This window comes from Pogona vitticeps, chromosome 1 (genome assembly GCF_051106095.1).
Source record: "Pogona vitticeps strain Pit_001003342236 chromosome 1, PviZW2.1, whole genome shotgun sequence".
Lineage (NCBI taxonomy): Eukaryota > Metazoa > Chordata > Lepidosauria > Squamata > Agamidae > Pogona > Pogona vitticeps.
The window spans coordinates 315448525-315472268 of NC_135783.1; the positions used below are offsets into that span (position 1 = coordinate 315448525).

The 23744-nt window shown below is 39.5% G+C and overlaps 1 protein-coding gene and 1 pseudogene across 6 annotated transcripts in view; one reads left to right on the forward strand and one right to left on the reverse strand.

Annotated features, from left to right (window-relative positions):
* Window positions 1-23744, reverse strand: part of BAZ1A (bromodomain adjacent to zinc finger domain 1A) — a 97840-nt gene that overhangs the window by 48984 nt on the left and 25112 nt on the right. For all 6 annotated transcript variants that reach the window (XM_078392333.1, XM_078392327.1, XM_078392322.1 and 3 more), the window contains exons 4-12: window positions 20749-20892; window positions 20184-20285; window positions 18905-18992; window positions 15299-15430; window positions 14707-14797; window positions 13024-13178; window positions 11910-12005; window positions 9034-9172; window positions 8246-8392 (exon numbers count right to left, since the gene is read on the reverse strand). In XM_078392333.1, the coding sequence (XP_078248459.1) occupies window positions 8246-8392; window positions 9034-9172; window positions 11910-12005; window positions 13024-13178; window positions 14707-14797; window positions 15299-15430; window positions 18905-18992; window positions 20184-20285; window positions 20749-20892 (1094 nt within the window). The remainder of the gene's footprint in view (window positions 1-8245; window positions 8393-9033; window positions 9173-11909; window positions 12006-13023; window positions 13179-14706; window positions 14798-15298; window positions 15431-18904; window positions 18993-20183; window positions 20286-20748; window positions 20893-23744) is intronic.
* Window positions 6700-6854, forward strand: LOC140703401 (U1 spliceosomal RNA; annotated as a pseudogene).

Below are 23744 nucleotides of genomic sequence, written 5' to 3' on the forward strand. Positions count from 1 at the left end.
CCCTTTTGAAACTGACATTTGTTCACCCTTGCGGGACCCATTGTTTCCACAAGAGAAATTTATGACCAATCCTTTTGAAGTTGATGTTGAATTACCTGAATTAATAAACAGAGACCAGTTATTTGAAACCACAGTGACTCCTGGTTTATTTCAACAAAAGGAGGCCCTGATGACTGAACCCTCACAATAATACCTGCCAATTTCTTCAACACATTTCCAACAAGCCTTAGAATAGTCTGAATTTATTATATTCAATTTCACCAGTCATATACCACCTTAAACTATTTTAAATGTTTTCCTTTATTCTTACCAACATTAATTTTAAAACTCTCACGCTCCAAATTTTTATTCAATCTTCTGTTTTAATTTCTGTCTTCAAATCATTTTCCCAAATTGATTTCAAACCTTCTGTTTCTATCTCTTTTTCTTCTTGTTCCAAAATTAGGTTATAAATTCTACTTACTACTCCCTACGTCAAAGCATCTTTCTGCATGTCTTCATGTGATGATAGAAATTGTTCGTACTTTGTACATTCTCTACATTTGCCATTAGTTTTCAGCCATTCATTTGTCCAACTATCTAACTGGATATAATTATATCATGATAATTTATTAGTTTGAAGTTTAAATATAATCCTTCGATCTCCTTTTAATCATCCAGTCCTTCAATCTGGCAACTTTTTTATCCTTAAACAAATCAGCTAAACCCTTCAAGTTTGCTAGGAAAATTTCTATTTCGGTCACTAATTTTAGTGATTATGTAAAGGGACATAACTTCTTTTTATATCTGTTCCAGACATTTAACATGTTTCTTTAAAAAGGGTTGTTCACCTGATTTATTTGTTTTCTTTTTACTACACTAAACAAATATTTTTCAACATTCCCATTTATTTCTGAGGATTCCATATCCACCAAATTAACCTTCCTTTGTTGTATATAATATCTCCAATAAATCTTAACTGATTCGCTATATACAGTGGTGCCCCGCATAACGGGTGCCCCGTTTAATGACGAATCCACATAGCGATTAAGTTTTTCCGATTGCAAAAGCGACCACATAGCGATGTTTTAAATGGTAAAACATTGCTTTGCGACGATCGGTAAGCTGTTTCACTTACCGATTTTCACATAGCAATGTTTTTAGAACAGCTGATCGGTGGTTCCAAAATGGCCACCAGGTAAAAAAAAGCCCGCCCGCTGTGTTTTCGCGCCCATTCCTTGCTTACCGGGCAGCGAAAATGGCGGCCGTATGGAGGATTTTCGCATAAGGGTGAGTTTTTAATGCATTCCTATGGGCTTTTTTGTTCCGTATAGTGACGAATCCACATAGCGACGATTTTTCAGGAATGGATTATCGTCGCTAAGCGGGGCACCACTGTAATAATTTTTTAAAAATTAGGAATACCTAAATCTCCATTTTTTTGAGCCTTATACCAATATCTTTTATTTATTCTAGATTTTTACCTTGATTACAAGATCCATTAATTGATCCCTGCCAATACTTAAAATCTTCTTATTATTGTGTTTGGAGCATCCTGAATAAAAAAGTAATTTTTGGTAGTATTTTCATTTTGCTCATAGCGATTCTCCCAAACCACAATAGTTTCAGTTTAGAATACTCCTGCAAATATAACTTCTTAATTTATTAAAATTTCGCTCCTTTAAGTTTTGAGTCCCTTTAACTATATTTATACCTAAATAGAATTACACATTTTAAAACCGTATTTACAAATTTTTTGTTCATGTTTATTATAATTAAACATCATTATTTGTGTTTTTGCCAGTTAATAGTTAATACTGTTATTTCCCCAAATTTTTCTAAATGATTTTTAATATTATCCATACTTTCTAATGGGTTTTTAATGGTCAATAATGAGTCATCAGCAAATAAATTAATCTTAATTGTATCACTTTTACCTAATCCTTTAATTAATTCATCATTTCTTTTTACATTAGCTAACAGTTCTATAACCATACAAAACAATATTGGTCAAAGTAGAATATTTACACACTTATGGAGCACCAGATGTAGAAACTGCAGCAGCAATTTGACAAGATGTTGCTTGTACACAACCAGGTACATGACTGGCACTTCATCAAATTCCTGTGGCAGTTTCTGCAGTAAAGAGTTCCAGTCGCAAAAACGTTGAATACGTTAATGGCCTGGCAGATTTAACAATGAGTTCTCATGGATTACAGTACTTGTGTGTGAGAAAGTATACTGCAATCTATGAAACCTCGTACAGTTATAAATCTGTTGGATTTTAAGGTGTCACAGTATTTTTGCTTTCATTTCAATTTTCTTTTTGTCATACTATCAAACTGCCATACCGTTGCTGGAAGAGACAAACATAGATACCTCTTTGGTTCTGGCTCTCCAGATGAACTCTTGTTACAATGAGGTTGTCCACTCACTTACTTCCAAAAGAGCTTAACAGCTGCCAACTGAGGTACCTCCAGAATCAATGTAACTGCCTATACAATCACTTTTCCCCGCAGTACTAGAAAATCTTCCTTTCCCTTTTTTCATCTTTTGCTCTGCATTTTGGCCTCTATTTTGATTTCATGACATTTCAGCTGTCTGGGTTTTTTTAATGAGATGCTTCCAATCATGCTTATCTGAGAGTTAAAATCACCACCCCTCACCCCTTCAGACCCCCAAAACTGCTTAGACAACTGAGACAAAATGTAAAACAAACTGGAACAAATGTGAAGGAGCAGCAGAAAGTCGTCAGGATAGAAGGAAAAAGAGGCAGCCCACTTGCACAGCATTTAATAGAAAACTGCATTTTATCTGCTCGTTTGATTTTTTAGATGGTTTCATATTGTGTGTTTACATTGTTTTTCCACTACAGATCCTATTCACATTGGCTGCCTGGAATATTTTATGGACAAAGGTACAAATGGAGTAAAATAAAATGCAGTGGTGCCTCGCACAGCGAGGTTAATCCGTCCTGGATTAACCCTCGCTGTGTGAAACATCGCTGAGCGGGGCAGAAAAGCCCACTGGAACGCATTAAGCATTGTTTAATGCGTTCCAAATCGGCTGAAAACTCACCGTTCAGTGATGCTTCTGGGGTCCGGCAGCCATTTTCGCGCCCTCGCCTCGCTGAACGAGGGCACGAAAATGGCTGCGATCAGCTGTTCTGCGGCTTCAAAATGGCCGCAGGAACAGCCGAAAGGGCCGGGCGCAGCGTTTTCGCGCCCTTAGTAAGCGAGGGGAGAGCGCGAAAACGCTGCGCGCAGCCATTTCGGCTGTTCCGGCAGCGTTTTCGCGCTCTCCCCTTGCTTACCAAGGGTGCGAAAATGCTGCACACCGCCGTTTTGGGGCACGCGGCGGCCATTTTGGACCTGCCGATCAGCTGATCGGCGGGTCCAAAATGGCCGCTGGAACAGCCGAAATGGCCAGGCGCAGCGTTTTCACGCCCTTGATAAGCAAGGGGAGAGCGCGAAAACGCTGCGCGCAGCCATTTCGGCTGTTCCAGCAGCGTTTTCGCGCCCTCCCCTTGCTTACCAAGGGCGCGAAAACGCTGCACCCGGCCCTTTCGGCTGTTCCGGTGGCCATTTTGAAGCCGCGGAACAGCTGATCGGCGGGTCGCAAAGCGAAGGTCGGTAAGCGAGCAGCTTACCAACCTTCGTTCTGCGATTTTCGCCTATTGGGGCCATCGCTGTGCGATCGCATTAGCGATCGCAAGAGCGTCCTCGTAGAGCAAATTCATCGCTCTACGGGGCGCTTGTTGTGCGAGGCACCACTGTAAATACACTATAAACTAGAATGGTTCAGTCAAGATGATGGAAAACTTGATTTAGCAGTTAGGTTAAATGAATACTTTAATCACTGAAGTATTCAGTTCAGCTTAAGTATTAAAAACACTATGGGCATGTGCAAGAACAGAGAAAAAGGGAATATATGATATAGGTACACACACATACACATCATTAATTACGTTAACATTGCTAGTAGCAGTCAGCATTTAGTAAATTATCCCAACAATAATATATATCTGTAAGTAGAAGAAATCTCATGTCCAGAAAGACCGCTAGCTGACTGTTTTGAAAACGCAGTCCCCTCCCCCATCTAAAGATGTCTTGCTGTCACTCCCCCACATTTCCTGCAGGTCTCAGTTCAATACCCATGATGCAGTCACATATTCCTAAGATTTAGAGGGAAACATTTCGCATTTATTTGATCAAAAGTCAAGTTTTTAACATCATGCATAACAGAAATGTTTACCAAACCAATACAGCCAGAAGTGTGTTACTTTCTGTGATTGCATAAGAGCAATTGTGAAAGTGATTCTGTCTATATTGTAGACTATTTATTACACTCCCAGTCATTCCTTGGCCATGCAATTAATTGCACCCAGTCACAGCCAGCAGAGAAAAGGGGAAAACTGCTTGTGCAATTATTCTAACATATACAGTTCTCCCAACAAGCTTTTGGCCTAATGTTCCTGAAGATGTACTACCGTATTTACCGTATTTTTTTGCTCCATAAGACGCACCGGACCTTAAGACGCACGTAATTTTTAGAGGAGGAAAACAGGGAAAAATATATTCTGAACCAAATAGTGTAATAAAATATTTAATAAACTATAACAGAATAACATTTGAACCATGTAAAGTGAACAGCAGTCAACAGTGGCATTAAGAACCATTACCACTGTCATTAACAAATGGAGAGACTTAAAGCTTTGTGTACCATTAAATTTAATTCAAGTACATATAGACCATTATCAGCCAGTGATGACCTATACCACGATACCTATATTTTACATTTCCTTTCATCCACTTCCTCCCCATGCTTATAGAACTGTCTCAATGACAGATGAGATTGTTGTGCAACTCTGCCCAGCTACAGCTCAAGCCTATATTAAGTTAGAAATGGTTTGTCTGATTTGGCACTGCATTGAGAGGTCCCTTTTAGTTGTGTGGAGGATAAATACTGGAATTAAACTATTTAACAGCTGGTTTTCCTTATTTACTTCAGGTTATGCAAAAGAACAGCAACACAAAGCTTAACCCATTCACCAGCAGTAGCACATGCTCAGCATAAGACCAAATCTCGGGTTTCTGACATAATTGAACATTTATAGCATGCAAGGCACAACAGCTATGAACAATGTTCTTGACGAGCCAAAAAAACTGAATACAAACTATAGTAGCTGAAATCAGGAAGCAGGTACTGTAATCCAGTTAGAAGTCACGAGGCACAGTTAGTTTCCTTACTGCAACACCCTTTGGAAATACATTCTCTATTAGATGCCCAGAACTAGCTGAAAAGTTTGCAAGTCGAATCCAAATTTCTCATAAGAAAGCATTGAAAATTAATTAATGCATTCTTATGGGGAAAAAAGGTCAGAAACTTTTAAAAATTAAAAGAAAGTCACTTACCAGGTACAGTGATGCCTCGCATAGCGAGGTTAATCCGTTCCGGATTAACGTTCGCTATGCTGAAGCATCGTTGAACGGGGCAGGGAATTCCATTGGAACGCATTAAACATGGTTTAATGCGTTCCAAATGGGCCGAATACTCACCGTTCAGCGATGCTTCTTAATGGCCGGCAGCCATTTTCGCGCCCTCGCCTCGCTTAACAAGGGCGCGAAAACGCTGTGCGCGGCCATTTTGGGCCATTTCTGGGCTTCCGGCGGCCATTTTGGCCGCCGAACAGCTGATCGTCGGGCTTCGTTTTGCGAAGATCAGTAAGCAAAACGCTTACCGGTCTTCGCAAAGCGAATTTTGCCCTATTAGAAAAACGTTGAGCGATCGCATTAGCGATCCGAAAAAACGGATCGCTATGCGATTTCGTCGTTATACGGTGCGCTAGTTAAGCGAGGCACCCACTGTACTGTAGACTGAGCCCAGCTCTTCACAGTGCCTTGGTAGACCCCAGAACAGTCAAAAAAGAGCCCCAAACAGCTAAAAGCCAGCCGGCAGCCATTTTGTGCTCTTCTCCGCTCCTGCCCCCTCCCCTCTCCCCACCTAATCGGCGTTGATCGGCGCTGGTCTGAAACACTTCCCAGGCAAGCAGGTTTCAACTCAAACGGAGCACCTTTTCACCCAAGCACGGTTTAACCCAAAACAAGCAGCTTTTAAAGAAAAACAAGCAGATTTTTAAGGCAAGCATGAACGTTTCTACACAAGCAGGTTTCAACTCAAACGGAGCACCTTTTCACCCAAGCACGGTTTAACCCGAAACAAGTAGCTTTTAAAGAAAAACAAGCAGATTTTTAAGGCAAGCATGAACGTTTCTACACAAGCAGGTTTCAACTCAAACGGAGCACCTTTTCACCCAAGCACGGTTTAACCCAAAACAAGCAGCTTTTAAACTAAATTTTACATTTTAAAATGACAATACCAGGCAATCTCAGGTCTCTCTCCCAGCTCTCTAACTGCTTGTACTAGCAAGGAAGCAGACAAGCAGCCTCTTCACTAACTGAAAGTTTGAATTTCCCCGCTTTCCCTGCCTTCCCCACATATTAGGTATGCTAATATCTGTGCATTGAAGGATTGTGAGAGGAACATTCCAGCCCCTGATGGGGGTCCTGTGGGGCACCCCAAAACACTGAGTAGGTCTCTTGGCCTCTTTCAGGACTGGGGCTGTGCAGCCCTGCTCTGATCAGGAGGTGCAGCCGGGGTGTCACCATGCCTTTGGGGGATAGGGCACAGAAAGGGGAAGAATTTTCAGGGGCCATTCTAGCTCATACCTGGCAGGGGAGACACCATTATTGTAAAAGTGGTTTTCCCAGGGTAAGGCTCATCTATTGCACTTTGGATGTGCCGACCCCTGTGATTTCCCCAAATGTGGGAAAATCAACTGCCTAAGTGGGGGACTGTGTTTATGGTTTCCCCTGGTCTTTCTAGAATCACCCTTTCCCCTTTGGTCCTTGGTTGTTTTCACTGTCTGCTGCCATAGGCCTGTTGGCCTTGCTGGTTTTCCAGGTGGGCTGCAGAAAGCAGATCCTGGAAAGCTAGCAGTGCAGAATGGTGAGGTCCAAACAGCAAGCAGTCTCTGGTGCCAGTTCAGAGGCCTCCCAGCATGGCAGTGGGAGGCTTCTGGGTGGTGGTGGCTGAACCCTTTTTTTACTGTATTTGCTCCATAAGACGCACATACTTTCTCCCCCCTTGTTTGGGGGGAAAAAGTGCATCTTACGGAGCGAAAAATACGGTACCTGGGTATCAGAAGGACATCCCTTAACAAAATAATTAGGTAACAAAGACATAGTTTTAGCAAACTGGGCCAGTGTTACCCACTATATGAATAACACTGCTACTTAACTTTCAGAAAAAGTAAAGTAAAGTTACATTATGTTATGACAACTGATTACTATTTAGCTTGCACGACAAAGTCTTACAGTGTTGAAGACAAACATATTATGGCATAACTTTTATTTTGATGAAATAGATTGTGATCTGTGAAAGCTTATGCCACAAATATAGCAGTCTTTTTAAGGTACTATAAGATAGTGACTATTTAGACAGGCGATATTCTGGCTCCCCTTATGAAAAAAGTTTGTGTCCTTGTAAGGATAGAGAAATTGGAACTCTGAAGCACGTCCTTTTTGAGTGTAATTTTTACAGAAATGAGTGTATCAAATTCCTCAAGCCCATAATGAATGTCTTCTCAGGTAGGACTCTGATTTGGTATACAAAATATTTATTAAGCGACACAAACAAGCTAACCACCGAATCAGTGGCCAAATTCCTTCTCTCTGCCCAAAGAATACGAAAAACAATATTGACCTCTACCTAACCCCGTCATTAAAAAATATATGGGTAATCTATTTTATCAATTTATACTGTTCTAGCTATCTTAAATGTTTTAATTGCTTCCATTTATTTTAAATATTACATGTATGTATTTTAATGGGTCGGAGACCGCAAAATAAAGATAGTGACTATTTAAATTGCTTCAATAGACTAAGCAGCTACTCCTCTAGAGTAGCTGCTTAGTCTTTTGCTTTAGCTCATATAGCAGTTGAAGACCTCAGTACTCTGTACTGTTGATGTACTTTTAAAAAGAAAAATTTGAGACTTCTTCCTCAAAAACATGCAAATATGAAATCCTTAATATGCATAGTTTTTTAAAAAAAGATGAGCACAAAACGACACTCAGTTCACCATCGCACCTTGCAGAACATCAACTAGGCAACTGAAACACAGCTTTGTTAATTGAAGAAATAATTGACATGCATGCAGATTAGTATGCCTCATTGTGCTTTAAAAAGCACATATGAAATCTGACCTTTGGTTTCAGCATTCGCTATTTGATCTTTGGCCACTTCTTCTTCTTCTTCAGCCATAGCTTGAAAAATGGCAGTCAGGAAAAAAAACAGCAGTTCACATAGTGGGCCTTCACTATCATTTCCTACAAGAGCTTCCTCTAAAACCTCTGTAAATAATGAATAAAAAAGAGTCCTTAGTCAAACAGAGAAGGAAAAAGAAACAAAGTAACTTTTCTGCCATGCTAATTATGAACTGGTTTATCAAGACACTTTATCAAATATTTTCTAAATGATGCACACTTGCTCCAATTCAGCTATTGGAAGAAGAATGCCAACATGCAGATGGATCAGTTCCTTTACTTGAAATATCTTCTCAATCTGTTTCAAAGAAGGAGCCAGTCTATGTAAGGTATTGCATAACCTGTGGTTTACCTGAGCAGAGACAGTTCAATATAAAAATGAACTGAGGCACTTGTGCACTATACATCTCAAGGTCAAGCTGACTGTTGACAAGCATACATACAATGTAGAGGACATAATTTACAGACAATAAAGACAATTTGAAGCTTACAAGGCAAACTAGATCACAGCTGCTACCTATTAGTCCACCATTCACACGTTGACAGGGTGGATAAACCATTCTTTTCTTTTTAATTTGCAAAGCAAAACCCCCATGCAGGATATACTACTTGTATTTACTACAGATTGTCTTTTCAGTTTACTAGAGACAGCAGAAAAATATAGGGATCTGATATTTTAGGACATGAGTATGAATGCTCGCATGGAAGAAGATGTATGGAGGACTTGCCTAAAGTCATTCCATCAGGAAATTCATCTTGAAGATCAAAGAGTTCCCCAAAGGCATGTAGGAACTCCAAGACCATGACTGCATCACCAAAGATCTCAGGAGGTAGTCTAGTTTTCACTGGAGTTGGAACTGGAAGTTCCTGTAATGCAAAGTAAGTATCAACTGATATGTAGCACAAATGAAATGAATAACCAATAATGAAACCATAAACACTCTGTTTATGTCTATTTCTGTTCCATAACAAACATTTTTAGTAGCCAAAATTATTATGTCTACTTATGATCTAGCTATAACTGTAATTCTTATACTGAGAATGTTGCATCAGTTGTCAGAGATGTGATAAACATGGGTCCTTGAAACAAAGTACACTAGATCAGTGGTTCTTAACCTTTTTGAAAGAAACAGCCCCTTGAGCCATTGAGGAAGTTATCATCACCCCCCTCCCTGCGGTGATGATATTTATTTATTTATTTATTTATTTGTTTGTTTGTTTGTTTGTTTGTTTGTTTGTTTGTTTATTTAAGACACTTAAATCCAATGACCCCTGAAAACAAAATTAAATTCCAAGAAAATGAAATGCCCCCCAAAAAGTAATGATTTAGTTGCAAGTGAATTTTAAGACGCAAAAAGAAATATAAAAAGATCAAAAAACAAATGCAGGAACTAAAAATTTCAAGACAAAAAGTCTGAAACTAAATTAAAATGGGAGGAAAATATATATTCATGCACACTGTAAAAAGGCTGCAGCCATCTTCACAGGTTTGGCTTGCTCCAGCGCCCCCCTACTGTCCCCTTCTGCTTCAGCGCCCCCACGCCGCCCCTTTTCGTTCTACTGCCCCCCTGAAAAATGAAATCGCCCCCTGGGGGGCATTATCGCCCACGTTAAGAACCACTGCACTAGATGGAAATACATTTATCAATTAACATGGAAAAATAAACCCAAGTTTTGCATGCTATTCTATACAGAAAAAGTAGACACATAGGCAGTAAGAAAATTTTTCTTTTGCAAAAAGCTCTTCAGTTAAAGAAACACTTGCTGCAATGAGATGCCACTACTCATGGACTAAAGCCAATATCACCTGGGTACTGCAGTTAGGGATGGGCACAGGAAAACTTTTAAATTTCACTTGTTCTGGGGTTCTTTTGGGATTACCTCTTTCATTTTCAGGTCATTCAAGTATTGAGCCTTTACCAACATGACAGGGACAGGCTATTTTGGGTTCTTTTGTTTCATTTTTTCTCATTCATGTTTCTGGTGCTAGACCAAAGACAGTCACAACCATCAATACTACTACAAAAAGCAGGGGCAAGGCAACAATAATCTACTGCAGTGGTTCCCAACCTTAGGTCCCCAAGGTGTTCTTGAACTAAAACTCCAAGAAGCCTTCATCACTAGCTGTGCTGGCCAGGATTTTTGGGAGTAGTAGTCCAAGAAAACATCTAGGAATCCCAGTTTGGGAACCACTAATCTACTCCAAAAGTGGGTAATGGTACAGTGGTACCTTGACTTACGAACTTAATCCGTATTGGAATTAAGTTTGTACGTTGAAAAGTTTGTAAATCGAGGCAAACTTTTCCATAGGAATGCATTGAAAACCATTTAATCTATATCTGCTGTTTTTCATTCGTATGTCGAGGCGCTGTGCATAGGTAGAGGCATTAGTTCCCATAGGAACTAAACTTAATCCGTACTCTACCACTAGGAGGGATTTTTTTTAATTTTTTTCTTCTTTTGACCTAAGGTGAACTTAGGTCAAAAAAGGACAGGAAACGTTTGTTTCTTTCTTTTCTTTTCTTTTTGGTTCATAAGTCGAGGCTCCATTCACAGGTCGAAGCAACTTTTTGCGAACGGAGCCGTTCGTAGCTCAAATCGTTCACAAGTAGGGACATTTGTAAGTCGAGGTGCCACTGTTCATGAGAAAGAAAAACCAATCAACATCCAATTTACGCAGACACTAATAGTACAGTGGTGCCCCACTAGATGCTTACCTCGGTAAATGATGAAATCACTTGACGATGACTTTGGGGGAAATCCGCTTTACGTTGATTAGGTCCCTGCTTTGCGAACCATTTGTTCACTAAACGATTATTTTTCCGGTTCCGCAAAATGGCTTCCCTTTGCAAAATGGCTTCTCTCCCTTCGCAAAATGGCTGTTTTCCAGACAGAAGCTTCGGAAGACAGCGATTTTAAACAGCTGATCGGCAGTTCTCTATGGGCAATCTTCGCTGGACGATGAGGTATTTCCCCATTGGAATGCATTAACCGGTTTTCAATGCATTCCAATGGGGATTTTCTTTTCGCATGACGACGATTTCACTGTACAGCGATTTTCCTGGAACGGATTATCGTCATCATGCGGGACACCACTGTACTTTAAAGTTCACACCATCACACTACCATCTCCCTCCTCAATTCATTGCAAAAAACAGAATAGATCAGGGGTCCCTGAGAGTATTTACCTTGTCTTAATTTCACTGCCAAAGTTATACTGACAGTGGACGTACTCTACTGGATCCTGGGTAATGTCAGAATTTTAATTCATGTCAAAAGTCAGCAATACATATGTCAATGAGTTCCAGGCCAACAGGATATGTAAGGTTTGCCTCTGATTAGATCTTCAGCTGATTTTGGATCTAGAGTGGTCCGTAGCCGCCTAGAGTGGTCCGTGTGGACCAGATAGGCGGGATATAAATCAAATAAATAAATAAAATAAATAAATAATTATGACATCTGATGATTTGATTCTTCTTTACATGATGAAGCTTGGATTTCTGATTTCTTGTTTCACAGAAGTCTGAAATTCATCCTTCATCATGTAAACTCAGCCCCTCAAAATGACAAAAACACATCTATGCTATATCTGATATTACATTACCTTAAGATCATCACACTCCATATCTTCTCTACGCTTACTCCATTGTTTTAGATGTTCCAGATACTTCCGTTTTTCCTCACGCAACTTTTCTCTTTCCTGACAATTACACAGAAAATTGTTATGAAAATAACAAAGCAAAACTGCAGCTTCGCCTTCTTTCATTAAAAAATTGTCCATAATAATATGCCTCTTGCTAAATCTCTGTGCCCAAGTAGCGTATCAGTAATGTATCAGAATGAGTCTGGGATGAAAGAGGTCCATTTTGGCTTGGCAGAACAAAAATGCTAAGGAAAATAATTTTGCATCTTTCTGAACCCTATGTGCAAGATTATTTTGGCATCACTCTGGCTACGTTCTGGAGATGAACTACATGCAAAAGCCCTAGTTAGACATTATAAACTGTATAAAATATACATAGAGGGGAACATTTTGGCCCTGTCTCCTCAATTGGTGTTGTCCTTCTACATACAAAAGATTTTAAAAAATCTGAAGAGGGAGAAGTCCACTATCCATGTATGCTCCCCATGCAAGTCGAACCTTGATGTTCCAGATATAGGAGAGTGACAAGGGGCACGGCCAGCAAAGGGGCAGGGCCAGAAAGATTCCCCCACTCCCTGTGAATATTCTATACAGTTCATAATGCCTGAATAGAGTTTATGGTAACTACATGTGTGCAGTTAAGCATCCCTTTACTTCTTTAGTGCAAGCCCAATATGGATCAGAAGTACCTTGCTGAATCTTCCACCTGTTTAATTAAAAATAAAAAAATAAAAGGGCCGTTTGGGGGGGGGGCAGAGAGCTCCTATATGTGAAGGGAGCAAATATAAGGGGGGAAATGGCTGCAGTGAGAAAGGTTTAAATCACTCTTACACATGTGTGGTGCCAACCTGGATCAGGCCTGCACGTGCTTACTTTCAATTAAAAAGAGCAAGAGACTCAGCTACATACCATGCATTTAACATAGCAGGTAGCTCTCCTTGATGTAATATACAAAGCCTTGTTTTTCTGCACAATTCTAGCTATTGGGAATCTCTACATACAGCTACAGGATACGTCTATCACTGCCATTGCATATTCATAAGCTATTTGTAACCCAGGATGGAATGTATTGGACCTTTTCTTTTTCTATTTTGAGTCGTTCCCTCTCCTCTTTCTTCTTCAGCCTCTCTTCTTCAACAATTTTCTTTAATTCTTCCTTCCTTTTTTCTTTATCTTCTTTTTCTCTTTTCTTGGATTCCACAGCATTCGCCTTCTCCCTTTTTAATTTTTCTTTATGAAGAGTGGACAGAATTAGAGTTATATTTAGATTATACAGAGAACACATTAAAATCAAGTTTTCAAAGAAAGACAGATAGTTGAACAGACTTAATTCTTTTATAAAATCCAACTTTTTTATAAACTTAATGTAATTCAAATATGTTCTTAATAGTTTTAATAAATGTTTCATATTTTTGTTTTCATTTTTGTTCACTCCAGAAATTAGGCAAGTTCCTCTTCTTCCTCCTTAAGGTTTTAAGATATATTAGTGAATTACATTTAAAAGCAGCATTTCTTAAATCTAAAGAATGTAGCCCTCAATTAAACTGAGTTGTATTTAAAAGACTATGTAAAGCAAAATGACTGCCATTAAAGATCGCATTGCACAAACTCCTCTATTGGTGGCTGTCCCTGCTGGCTCCATTCCAGTATTCTGGGGTTATGAGGAGGAGAATCTGTTACTTCATTCCATGGGTTCTCTAGGCAATGTAAAACTATTATATTTATCAGCATAATTTAAATTTACAAATAAGCTGGAATCCTGTTCATGGAGCTATGCTTCATAAGGCTGATGATGGCAGTGGTGGCAGCAGCAACAGCAGTGATTTTTGTAAATTAAACCCCCCCCCCTATTCTGTGGCCCCCAACAGCTTCCTCATACAGAAGGGGATTCCATGGGAACCTCAGAACCTTCAGGAGCAAATGAGATTTTTTTTTAATTTCTAAAAAATCACTGCAACTGATGGCAGTATCAACCTTAGATGGCACAGATCCCAGAACAAGATTTCAACCAGTGTAGTTCAGCCACATTCACCACTAAAAATTCAGCACAAAGTACAGAACAGCCACCAACCACATTAAGCAACTTAATATTGCAAAGAAAGCTAAAACCACCTTACAATGTGTAAAGCAAACATCACTGTGACAGCAGAGTAGAAACATTATTTAGTTTCTAAATTTCCATTTACTGTTCCAATTAAATCTGAAGTGAATAAACTACAATCCTTTGTATTCAATAGAAAGCTGCAGATAAATTCTCAGGTAAGCACTTACACAAGCTGTGTAAGTGAGTTCACCACTGGAAACAAAACTATACTGACACGACCAGATAGGCGGGATATTAAATAAATAAATAAATAAATAAATAAATAAATAAATAAATAAATAAATAAATAAATAAATAAACAAACAAACAAACAAACAAATAAATAAATAAATATACGTAACACCTTGCTAATGGCTTTCAAATATCTGGTATGTGAATGGCTTTGGCTTAGCACATGACAATATTTGAAAAATAACCCATAGTCATTACTTGTGACAATGATGAAAAAGTAACATGTTATTTCACTGCTTCTTGCCTTTTCTTTTCTTTGGCTAAAAACCAAAGTCACATTAAGGTGATGATATCAGCAGTAGGGGAAAATTTAGAGTTTGCCTGACTCACATACAGTAAGACTGATTGCAGCTGGGCAGGCAAGCCCTGGGATAGAATGAGAACCATTTAATTACTATCAATCTCTGATAAAGTTGAGCTTACCCATGGCCCTCATTTCTTCTTTCTCTTTTTGGAGTCTTGCTCTTTCTTTTGCTGCACAACTAGGACTAAGTTGTTCTGCAGCTTTGTCCACCTAGAGACAAGAGTACAAGTTTAAGAAAGGGAAGCAACTGAAAACCTTTCGACAATCTAATACATAAAGATGTACTGTAGTTTTCATTCAAGTAAAACATACACTAAATTGGCAGACTTGTAATAAATCAAGAAACTTAAATGTTCAGTTTTCTAGCAATAAAAAGTTTTGTTCTTCTTCCTTTTATCATTTAAAATATGCATGGATATGGCTTCTGTTTTTATAATGACAACCTGAATTTGGAAGCCTGGTGTTAAGTCCCACTACTCAAGGACATCCAGAACCCCATAACGCCATGTTACATATTAGTAGCTGTAAAGTGGAAACAATTTCGAAAGGTGAACTGTCTCAGAGAGTTATATATAGTGAAGATGAACAAAAAGATATCGAAGCATTCTGCACACTTGAAAAGCTATACCAGTTAGGTTTTTTTTTATTTTTATTTTTTGTAAAGAATGTAATCCACAACCGTAATGTATCAGAAAGCACTGCAATACCTACATCATTAGATACTATCTTGGAAGGCCTCTTTTGCTGTCTGATTGATGAACTAAGGGCAAATATGGGTGGATCATCAGGGAAGAAGTAAGAAAAACTCTGTTCTGCTATCTTGTATTTTGCAACTGATGTTACCTTGGAAGAGAGAAGTAAAAAAGAAGATATAGTGAGGGTGTCTGATCTTGCATATACATAATGCTAATAATAAGTCATTGTTTTAGGGGCGAAAGAGCAGAACGTACTCTATTTTCACTAGTGGCTTGTTCACATCACAAGAATTGAGCCACTTCAGTGGCATAAATGGCTTATGACAGTATTTAAGACAGGTGCATTATCTTTTGGATGAGCGCATATTCCACATTTCAACTAAAAAGTATACGCATGTCTAAAACCTCAGTCTAGTTTATACCATAACATAGTACCATTATACAACAGGTAAATAACAAGTCTGAACTAGTAAATAATAAAGAACCACGCCTTCTATGAATTCCAGTGGAATAGTCATTTTAAACTGAAGTAAAAACACCAGGGAATGGCGCAATTTAAAGACATATATTTATACTAAAATAAGTGTGCTTTTCTTTAAAGTATCACAAACTATCCATTAAAAAAAAAAGTAATTAGCTCATTTCAAATACATTCCTTCATAAAAGCTAGTTCATCTACAACATCTGGTTACACTTGGGCTTGAATGGTTCCTTCGTTCTTTTCCTCACATATTTAAATTCTTCTGCTAACTACTATTTCAAACAACAAGAAGAAAGCAGTGTAATCTAACTAAATACTGTACAGATTTCCCAAAATGACTGAATTTTCTTAAGGTGCTTTATAAATCTAACAATATGATTATTAACCATATTGACTAATGTTTCTGGCAAACTATGAACTGCTGTAAAGTTTCTTGCTTCATATAGTAACAACCATAGCTTGCCTAAAACCTGAAGACAGCAACATCATCACAACATATTAGGATGCACGCAAGCCTGATTAGGCATTACTCTTGCTGCATAATTTTATGATTTCACTGCAGTTAATTTTTCATTTTAGACTACAGTATTGCTGCACAAGAGTGCAAGAATGATCTTGTGCAGCAGAGCAAATCAACATTCTAAAAGGCAATTCTATAAATGAGGGAAGCCCCCACCCTAAAATTGTAACTTTTAAATTGGGCTTTGGATCAGCATCAAATTTAGAACAGTTGTACCAGAGAACGGTTGTGCTCTCGTCCTGTGCCAACTTTGGGTAAAGATTTTTGAGTTACGATTTTTTAAAAGTGAAGTTGTCTTCCCCCAACTTCAAAAACAGTTATCCCCACCCAGATTTACAATAGCTCATATAAGAAAAGACCAATCTTGCTTTTTTATTTGGAAAGAATGCATGCTGCAGGGGCTAAAATATTGGTCCTCAAAAAACCCTTTTCAAATGGGAGGAATGATTTTTTTTTATAAAACTAAGCATGCATGGTATACAGCAGGGGTCCCCAAACCCCAGTATGTCGCCTGGTGCTGGTCCATAGCCTTGGCAGGACCGGGCCACGGAGACAGATCTCCCCCCTGCATGCATGGCATGCCCACCTGGATGCACAGAAATGGTGCAATATTGCTGCACAATATTGCACTGCGTTGCTAGCAGGAAAAAGCATGCCAAACTTTATATAACAAATGGCAGCCTGAATGCTGATGACACCAGTGTCAGCAGTCAAGATGGTTTATAGGTTTAACCTCTTCTGCTCACTATGAGACACCAAGCAGGGGGAAATCCCAGAACCTGACTTCTTTATTCAACCACTTTTCAACAAAACGCAAAGCAACTGTCATGGCTGTTTTTCAATAGGTTATACAGTGGTGCCTTGAATAGCGAGTGCCTCTATTAACGAAAAAAAACGAATAGCGATTTGTTTTGGGGGGAATATTTTTGCTTTGATTAGCGATTTTTCCTATAGGCGATTTTCGATTAGCAATGGTCGGGGCGGCAGCGGGGGAAGGGGAAGGGCCCTGGCGAGTGGCGGTTTGGCTCTGCTCGCTCCTCCCGGGGCGGCGGCGGGGGAAGGGAAAGGGCCCTGGCGAGCGTCGCTTCAGCCTGCTCGCTCCTCCTGGGGTGGCGGTGGGGGAAAGTAAGGGCCCTGGCGAGCAGGGCTTCGGCCTGCTCGCTCCTCCCGGGGCGGCGGTGGCCACCCATCTCCTGGCGGCCCGGCCGGGCCTCCTCTGGCTCCGGCTTCTCCTGGCGGTGCTGGGGGTCGAGGGAGGAGAAGAACAAAGGGACCCGCCGGGCACCCCCTGGTGGGCGCCCTCGGGTGGGCGAGCGGCCATGACGCTCATTCTGGGCTGGCTGGCTGGCTTCCTCCTCCTTCCTCGCTCCCTCACTGGGTGGCTTTGTTCTAACTCTTTAAATTTATTATTGATTTTTCCCCCATTGAGATGCATTGAATAGGTTTCAATGCATTTCAATGGGGGAACCGCGTTTTGAATAGCGAGGTTTCCTATTGAGATTTTCCATTAGCGACGGCAATTCGTTCCAATTGGAACGGATTAGCCAGCTTTCAATGCATTTCAATGGGAAACCGCGTTTTGAATAGCGAAGTTTTTTTGTGGAACGGATTAACATCGCTATTGGAGGCACCACTGTATAGGCATCTCATGATGGGGGGGGGTACAAAATAATCAAACTGCCTAGAAGAAATGTGCCTTTTGGATTAAATGTGTCCATGTCTGTGAAGCTGGAAAGTATTGGATTGCTAATCCACAAGGAATTTACATGAATTTGGAGTACTGCTGCCCCATGCAACCTGCTGCATAGCACTCCCAGCCATCTGTATTGGGAACAAACTCTCAACCTTATTCCTCCAGGGCCAATGTTATAGCTTGCTGAAACTATGCATACAAAAGCAAAGTATCCCACATTCATAAACCAGAGGTTTTAAAAGAAAACTAAATATTTATATATGCTGTTCTTCAGACTGAAAATCATCACAGATATTTAGAAATTAGTACTACAATGCAACAAGAAAAACAAACTGTTGTTTTAGAACAGTAATTATTGCAACAACAGAACAAGCAAATTTAGTGAGTCAATTCTTCTGTAAATTCTACCAATTCCAAAGGGCCTCTATTCTAACTGTAACTTATTTTGCTAAAAGAAGTCACAGTTAGAATAGGCCTGTTTGAACCAACATAATCTATGGAGGAGCTGACTTAACAAATCTCCATTGATTCATCAGGACCAGTTTAGTATGATTTATTACACTAAGCAACAGGATTTTGGCCAATACTGCACATGTTGTATTGTCCATAAGAAAAATAGATTAATATAAAGCCCACATAACTGTCTTCATTGTATGCAATCAGAAAGGGTAGATCAAGTTTTGAAGGCAGGATATTTTCATTTCTCATTAAGAAATGGAAAGTTTAAATGAAAATTTCATAAGCAAAACCATAAAATTTATATTCCATACACAAAATCAGTCATAAAATATAGGTCTCCCACAATTACTGAATTTAGCAGATGGGCAACTCAAGTGAAAAACACTAGAATGTACATGGCTAGTTTTCATATAAGTTAAAAACAAATGAACCACATTTTCTGTCCTGAATTTTCTAGTTGTTTAATTACCTTGATTTTAATAATTCCATCACGTGATTCACAATGTTGTTTCAAAAAAAGCTTAAGTCTGTTGCGAGAAAAGAGATGCTTCCTCCGGCTATGACATAGGCCAAAAAGAAAAGGAACACACATCATTATAAAATCTAACAATCACCATTATCACACTGGTATACTTATGTTACAGTTTAACTCTTAGGCTCCAAAACAAATTAAAATTAAGTGTTCCTTATGCAATTAATTTTCAAGTCATCCATAAGATTAGCTACTTTACAAAGGAATGTGATAATGAGCGGAGAACCACCTTGTTTGCATGAAAAATCAGGTAAAGGGAATCAAATTACAGAGCACAAAAGTCTGCGGCCATTCTTGCCAAAGTCACGGCAACTAAGAAGGCAGTCTTCCAAGTGAGCACACGGGAATGCACATGATGCCATAAGTTCAAAAGACAGCCACATTAGATGAAAGAGTACCAGAGGAAATGACAATGGCAGAATTGGAGGTCTAATCTGAAGAATCAGGAATCTCTTCCTTACTTGGTCAGTACAGAGAGATAGGATTATAGTGGTACCTCGCTAGACGACCCCACTAAACGACGAATCCGCATGGCGATGACTTTTTGCGATCGCTATAGCAATTCGCAAAAGTCATTCCTATGGGGGATTTTCGCTGGACATCGATTAGGACCGTGCTTTGCGAACCATTTGTTCACAAGATGACAATTTTTTCGGCTCCGCAAAAAAGGCTGCCCTGTGTTTTCCGGACCCATGCTTCGCAGGGCAGCCATTTTTACAGCTGATCGGCACTTGCAAAATGGCTTCCCTATGGGCGATCTTCGCTGGACGACGAGGTATTTTCCCCATTGGAACGCATTAAACCGGGTTTCAATGCATTCAAATAGGGAAAGGGTTTTCGCATGACGACGATTTCGCTAAACAGCGATTTTCCCGGGACGTATTATCGTCATCATGCGGAGCACCACTGTATTCAACAAGATGATTTGAATGCTGCTGTTGCAGAGAGATAAGCCTTTATCGTTGAACTCTTCTTTTCTGTACTTGTTATTGGGATCTTGTAAATCTCTGGGGAGATCAGAGGATTATGTGCAGTGGCTACTCTGACAGCAGACAAAAAGGAACTGAGGGTTTCATCTGGTCATGCTGTCTTATGCACAGTGGAGGAGCAGGCAGGGTTGCCACCCTTTTTACAGCTCATCCCAGGAGTGCTCCAAGAAGCTCCATGCAGGCACAGATATCACAAAGTTTAACTACGTATAAATAATTGTGCTTACCATATCTGAGATGCTTTCACTGTAACAGATTCATAAAGTTGTTTCTTTATAGGCTTCAGTTTATATTTGAACAAAGAGGGATCAATCATGGCTTTCTCTTTCCTAAATATAAAGGTCAATTGTTATTTTCTTCCTGAAAAACAAAAAGGACTGAGCACCATTTGGTGCATTCTGGAATAAAATACTTTAAAGGGAAAAAAGACAGTATTGGAAAGCAAGGATAACCTCATACTTGCAATTAAAATCTAAGAATTTAAAAAGTGATTTTAAAACCTAGTGGAAAATGTGCTTTGTTATATGTATTTCCAAAAAAAAAAAAAAAAAACACACACACAGGATATCTAGGCATATGTGTTTACATGTTCTAGGACAAGCAAAGAAAAGCATATAAGGAGGATTGCCTATCAGATTTTGGAATGTTACCATTTCTCTCTCTATAGGGAAAACAGCTGTGTAGTTTTATGTGAAAAGCTTTTGAAACAAGCATTCAGCAATCACAATAACCCAGCTCTTCAGCCTTTTAAAATGCCCTCTGTATTTTTGAAATATTAAAACAACTCTTTACCCATTTTGTGCAGAAACGAAATCCACATCTGAATCATCACTATCGCTAATGACAATGGTGACTGCATCTGCAGTGTTGACATGACCATTGGCTATTCCATTATGATGTAATGGTGCTTTAACTTCTAAAATCTTACAGTGCAATCTGGAAAAAAAGTAACAACATTAAATACTGCTATACTGTAGAAAGCTTTACTCAATATACCTTAAAATTGACTGCAGGTCAATTTATTCAAATAACAAAATGGAAGGGCTACGACAGCAACATCATGTACATGATGTGAGTTCACTTACACCTGACACATTATAAACTTATTCAGATATACCTATCTTGTTACCTATCCTCTCAGATACATGAAGTTCTGTACTAACTTCTTATGAATTTGAAGGAAGAAGTTTGTCAATAGCACTGTTCTGCAAATGCTTATAGAAGTTCCACAGCACTATAACAGGCAAATATATAGCTATTCCCATACAGTGGTGCCTCGCACAACGAGCGCCCCGTAGAGCGATGAATTTGCTCTACGGTGACGCTTTTGCGATCGCTAATGCGATCGCAGAGCAATGCCCCCAATGGGCGAAAATCGCAGAGAGAAGGTTGGTAAGCGGTTCGCTTACCGACCTTCGCTTTGTGACCCGCCGATCAGCTGTTCCGCAGCTTCAAAATGGCCGCCGGAACAGCCGAAAGGGCCGGGCGCAGCGTTTTCGCGCCCTTGGTAAGCAAGGGGAGGGCGCGAAAACGCAGCCGGAACAACTGAAATGGCTGCGCGCAGCGTTTTCGCACCCTCCCCTCGCTTACCAAGGGCGCGAAAACACTGCGGCCGCCCATTTCGGCTGTTCCGGCGGCCATTTTGGACCCGCTGGACAGCTGATCGCAGCCATTTTCGCGCCCTCATTCAGCGAGGGGAGGGCGCGAAAATGGCTGCCGGCCATCGGAGAAACATCGCTGAACGATGAGTACAGCAGCCGATTGGAACGCATTAAACACTGTTTAATGCGTTCCAATGGGCTTTTCTGCCCCGCTCAGAGATGTTTCACACAGCAAGGGTTAATCCGGGACGGATTAACCTGGTTGTGCGAGGCACCACTGCACTTTATCAAGCTCCTGCAGAAACAGAAGTATTTAGATTTATTTTCACCTCTCCTATGTAACACTGGAATGAGTATCACAGTACTTCTATGAGTGGAAGACACTGGCTGCATGCAGAAGGAACCTCTGAATTGAAACAACTGTACAGGTCAAGCAGTTTTTAGTCATTGGCTAGTACTCTCTGGCAAAGCTCAGTAGACAGTGGGAATGATGTCACCTGCAGCAGCATATTGTCACTGATTTACTTTTTTTGATTTCAGGATGTGATTGGTGCATGATACAGAATTATACACACCCCAAAAAAGAAAAAAGGAGTCTTTAATTAACAGTACCAGCCACTACAGATGATGTCATTCCTGTTGTGCTGGTGGATAGCTCTGGATATTGGAGGATATTGGCCATCATTTATTTTATTTGTCTCTAATAAATCATGAAACCTATTGTTTTATCCATATGGTAAGTAAGTGGTTTAATGGGAATTTCTATTTTGTTACTTGGAAACTCGGCAATGAAACCGGTTTTCACAAGAATGTGGCAAATAAAGAATTTTACGCTGCTTAAGTATTTGCACTAGCAAAAGCTCATCCCTTATTATCTTTGATGACCCAAATAAACAAGGATAACATAGTTGTTGTGTATCGAGTCTTAATAACGGCCCATTTATTTTCCAAGCCATTTTAAGAGCGGGGTATGGGATGCACATGCATATACATCATCTACACACACACATACATCACACATTTGAGGCCAAATATAAGACAACTGATTTCGAAAGAATATGATACTCCTTTAATTATTAAGCTTAAACATGCAGACTAATTGCTATTGCTGAAAGTACCAGGTCTTGTCAATTGAATAATAGATCAGAATTTTATTTGCATATTATGGTTATAACGGCATTCATTAGTTCATTTGTTTCAGTTCAGTTAGCTGTATTCATTAGTTATGACTGGAAGGAAGAGGATACTGTGGCCAACAATAGCTATGCTCGTGGGCAACTTCTGTCTTCCTGAATCATTTCAACATCTATTTGCAGAAGCTACACAGTTCCTTCAAATCAAGAGTGGGCAATTATGGCCTTCTGAATGTTATTGAACTGATAGCAGCTGCAGCCCAACAATAGCTGGAAGGCCACAGTTGTCTGGTACTGATTTAAATTAACATTTTTACTAAGCTAGCTAGCTTCTGACTATGCACTCAATAAATAAGTATGGATGAATGGACAGTCTTAATACAGTTAAGATAGCCCCAGGAATGGGGAATAGTGAAGTACAGAAGAAATGTGGAAGAGAAGAATTCTGTCAGTGAATGAAGTATGTATTTGCTTATAAGTTATATTGCCTCTCTTTTTCTTCTTGTTAACACTTATAGATTGTGTTCTTTACAACTGCTTTATGAATACATACCACTGGATAGTAGTACCCAAAAGTATTCTTAGTTATGACCAATAGGATTCTAGCCTCGCTTTTAATATATCCAATATGAGCATATGAAACTGTCAAAATAGTATTAGAAGAGGTAGTTGTGTTAGTCTGTGCTAGCATATCAGACAAAAAGAAAAAGAAAGACAAAAACATTGTGGCACCTTAAAAACTAATTGCTTAAAATAGAGCACTCAGTCTTTAAGCTGCCACAACATTTTTGTCTTCTTTATTTATTTTTCTTTTGTTTTTGCCTTATATGCCAAAATAGTATGTTTTACAGACTTATTGGATATTTAAATTCTACAATCTTTTCTTCAAGCAGAATAGAATATTACTGTTTGATCTAGATACAGTGACTGAAATCCTGTTATAAATTTATGCTTTGCAACACTGATGATGTTCTGAGAATCCTTAGGAATCCCTTTTGCTCTTGGAAAGCCCTTGGGAGCCTCAGGACTAGGGAGGAGAGTCACTTTAATACCA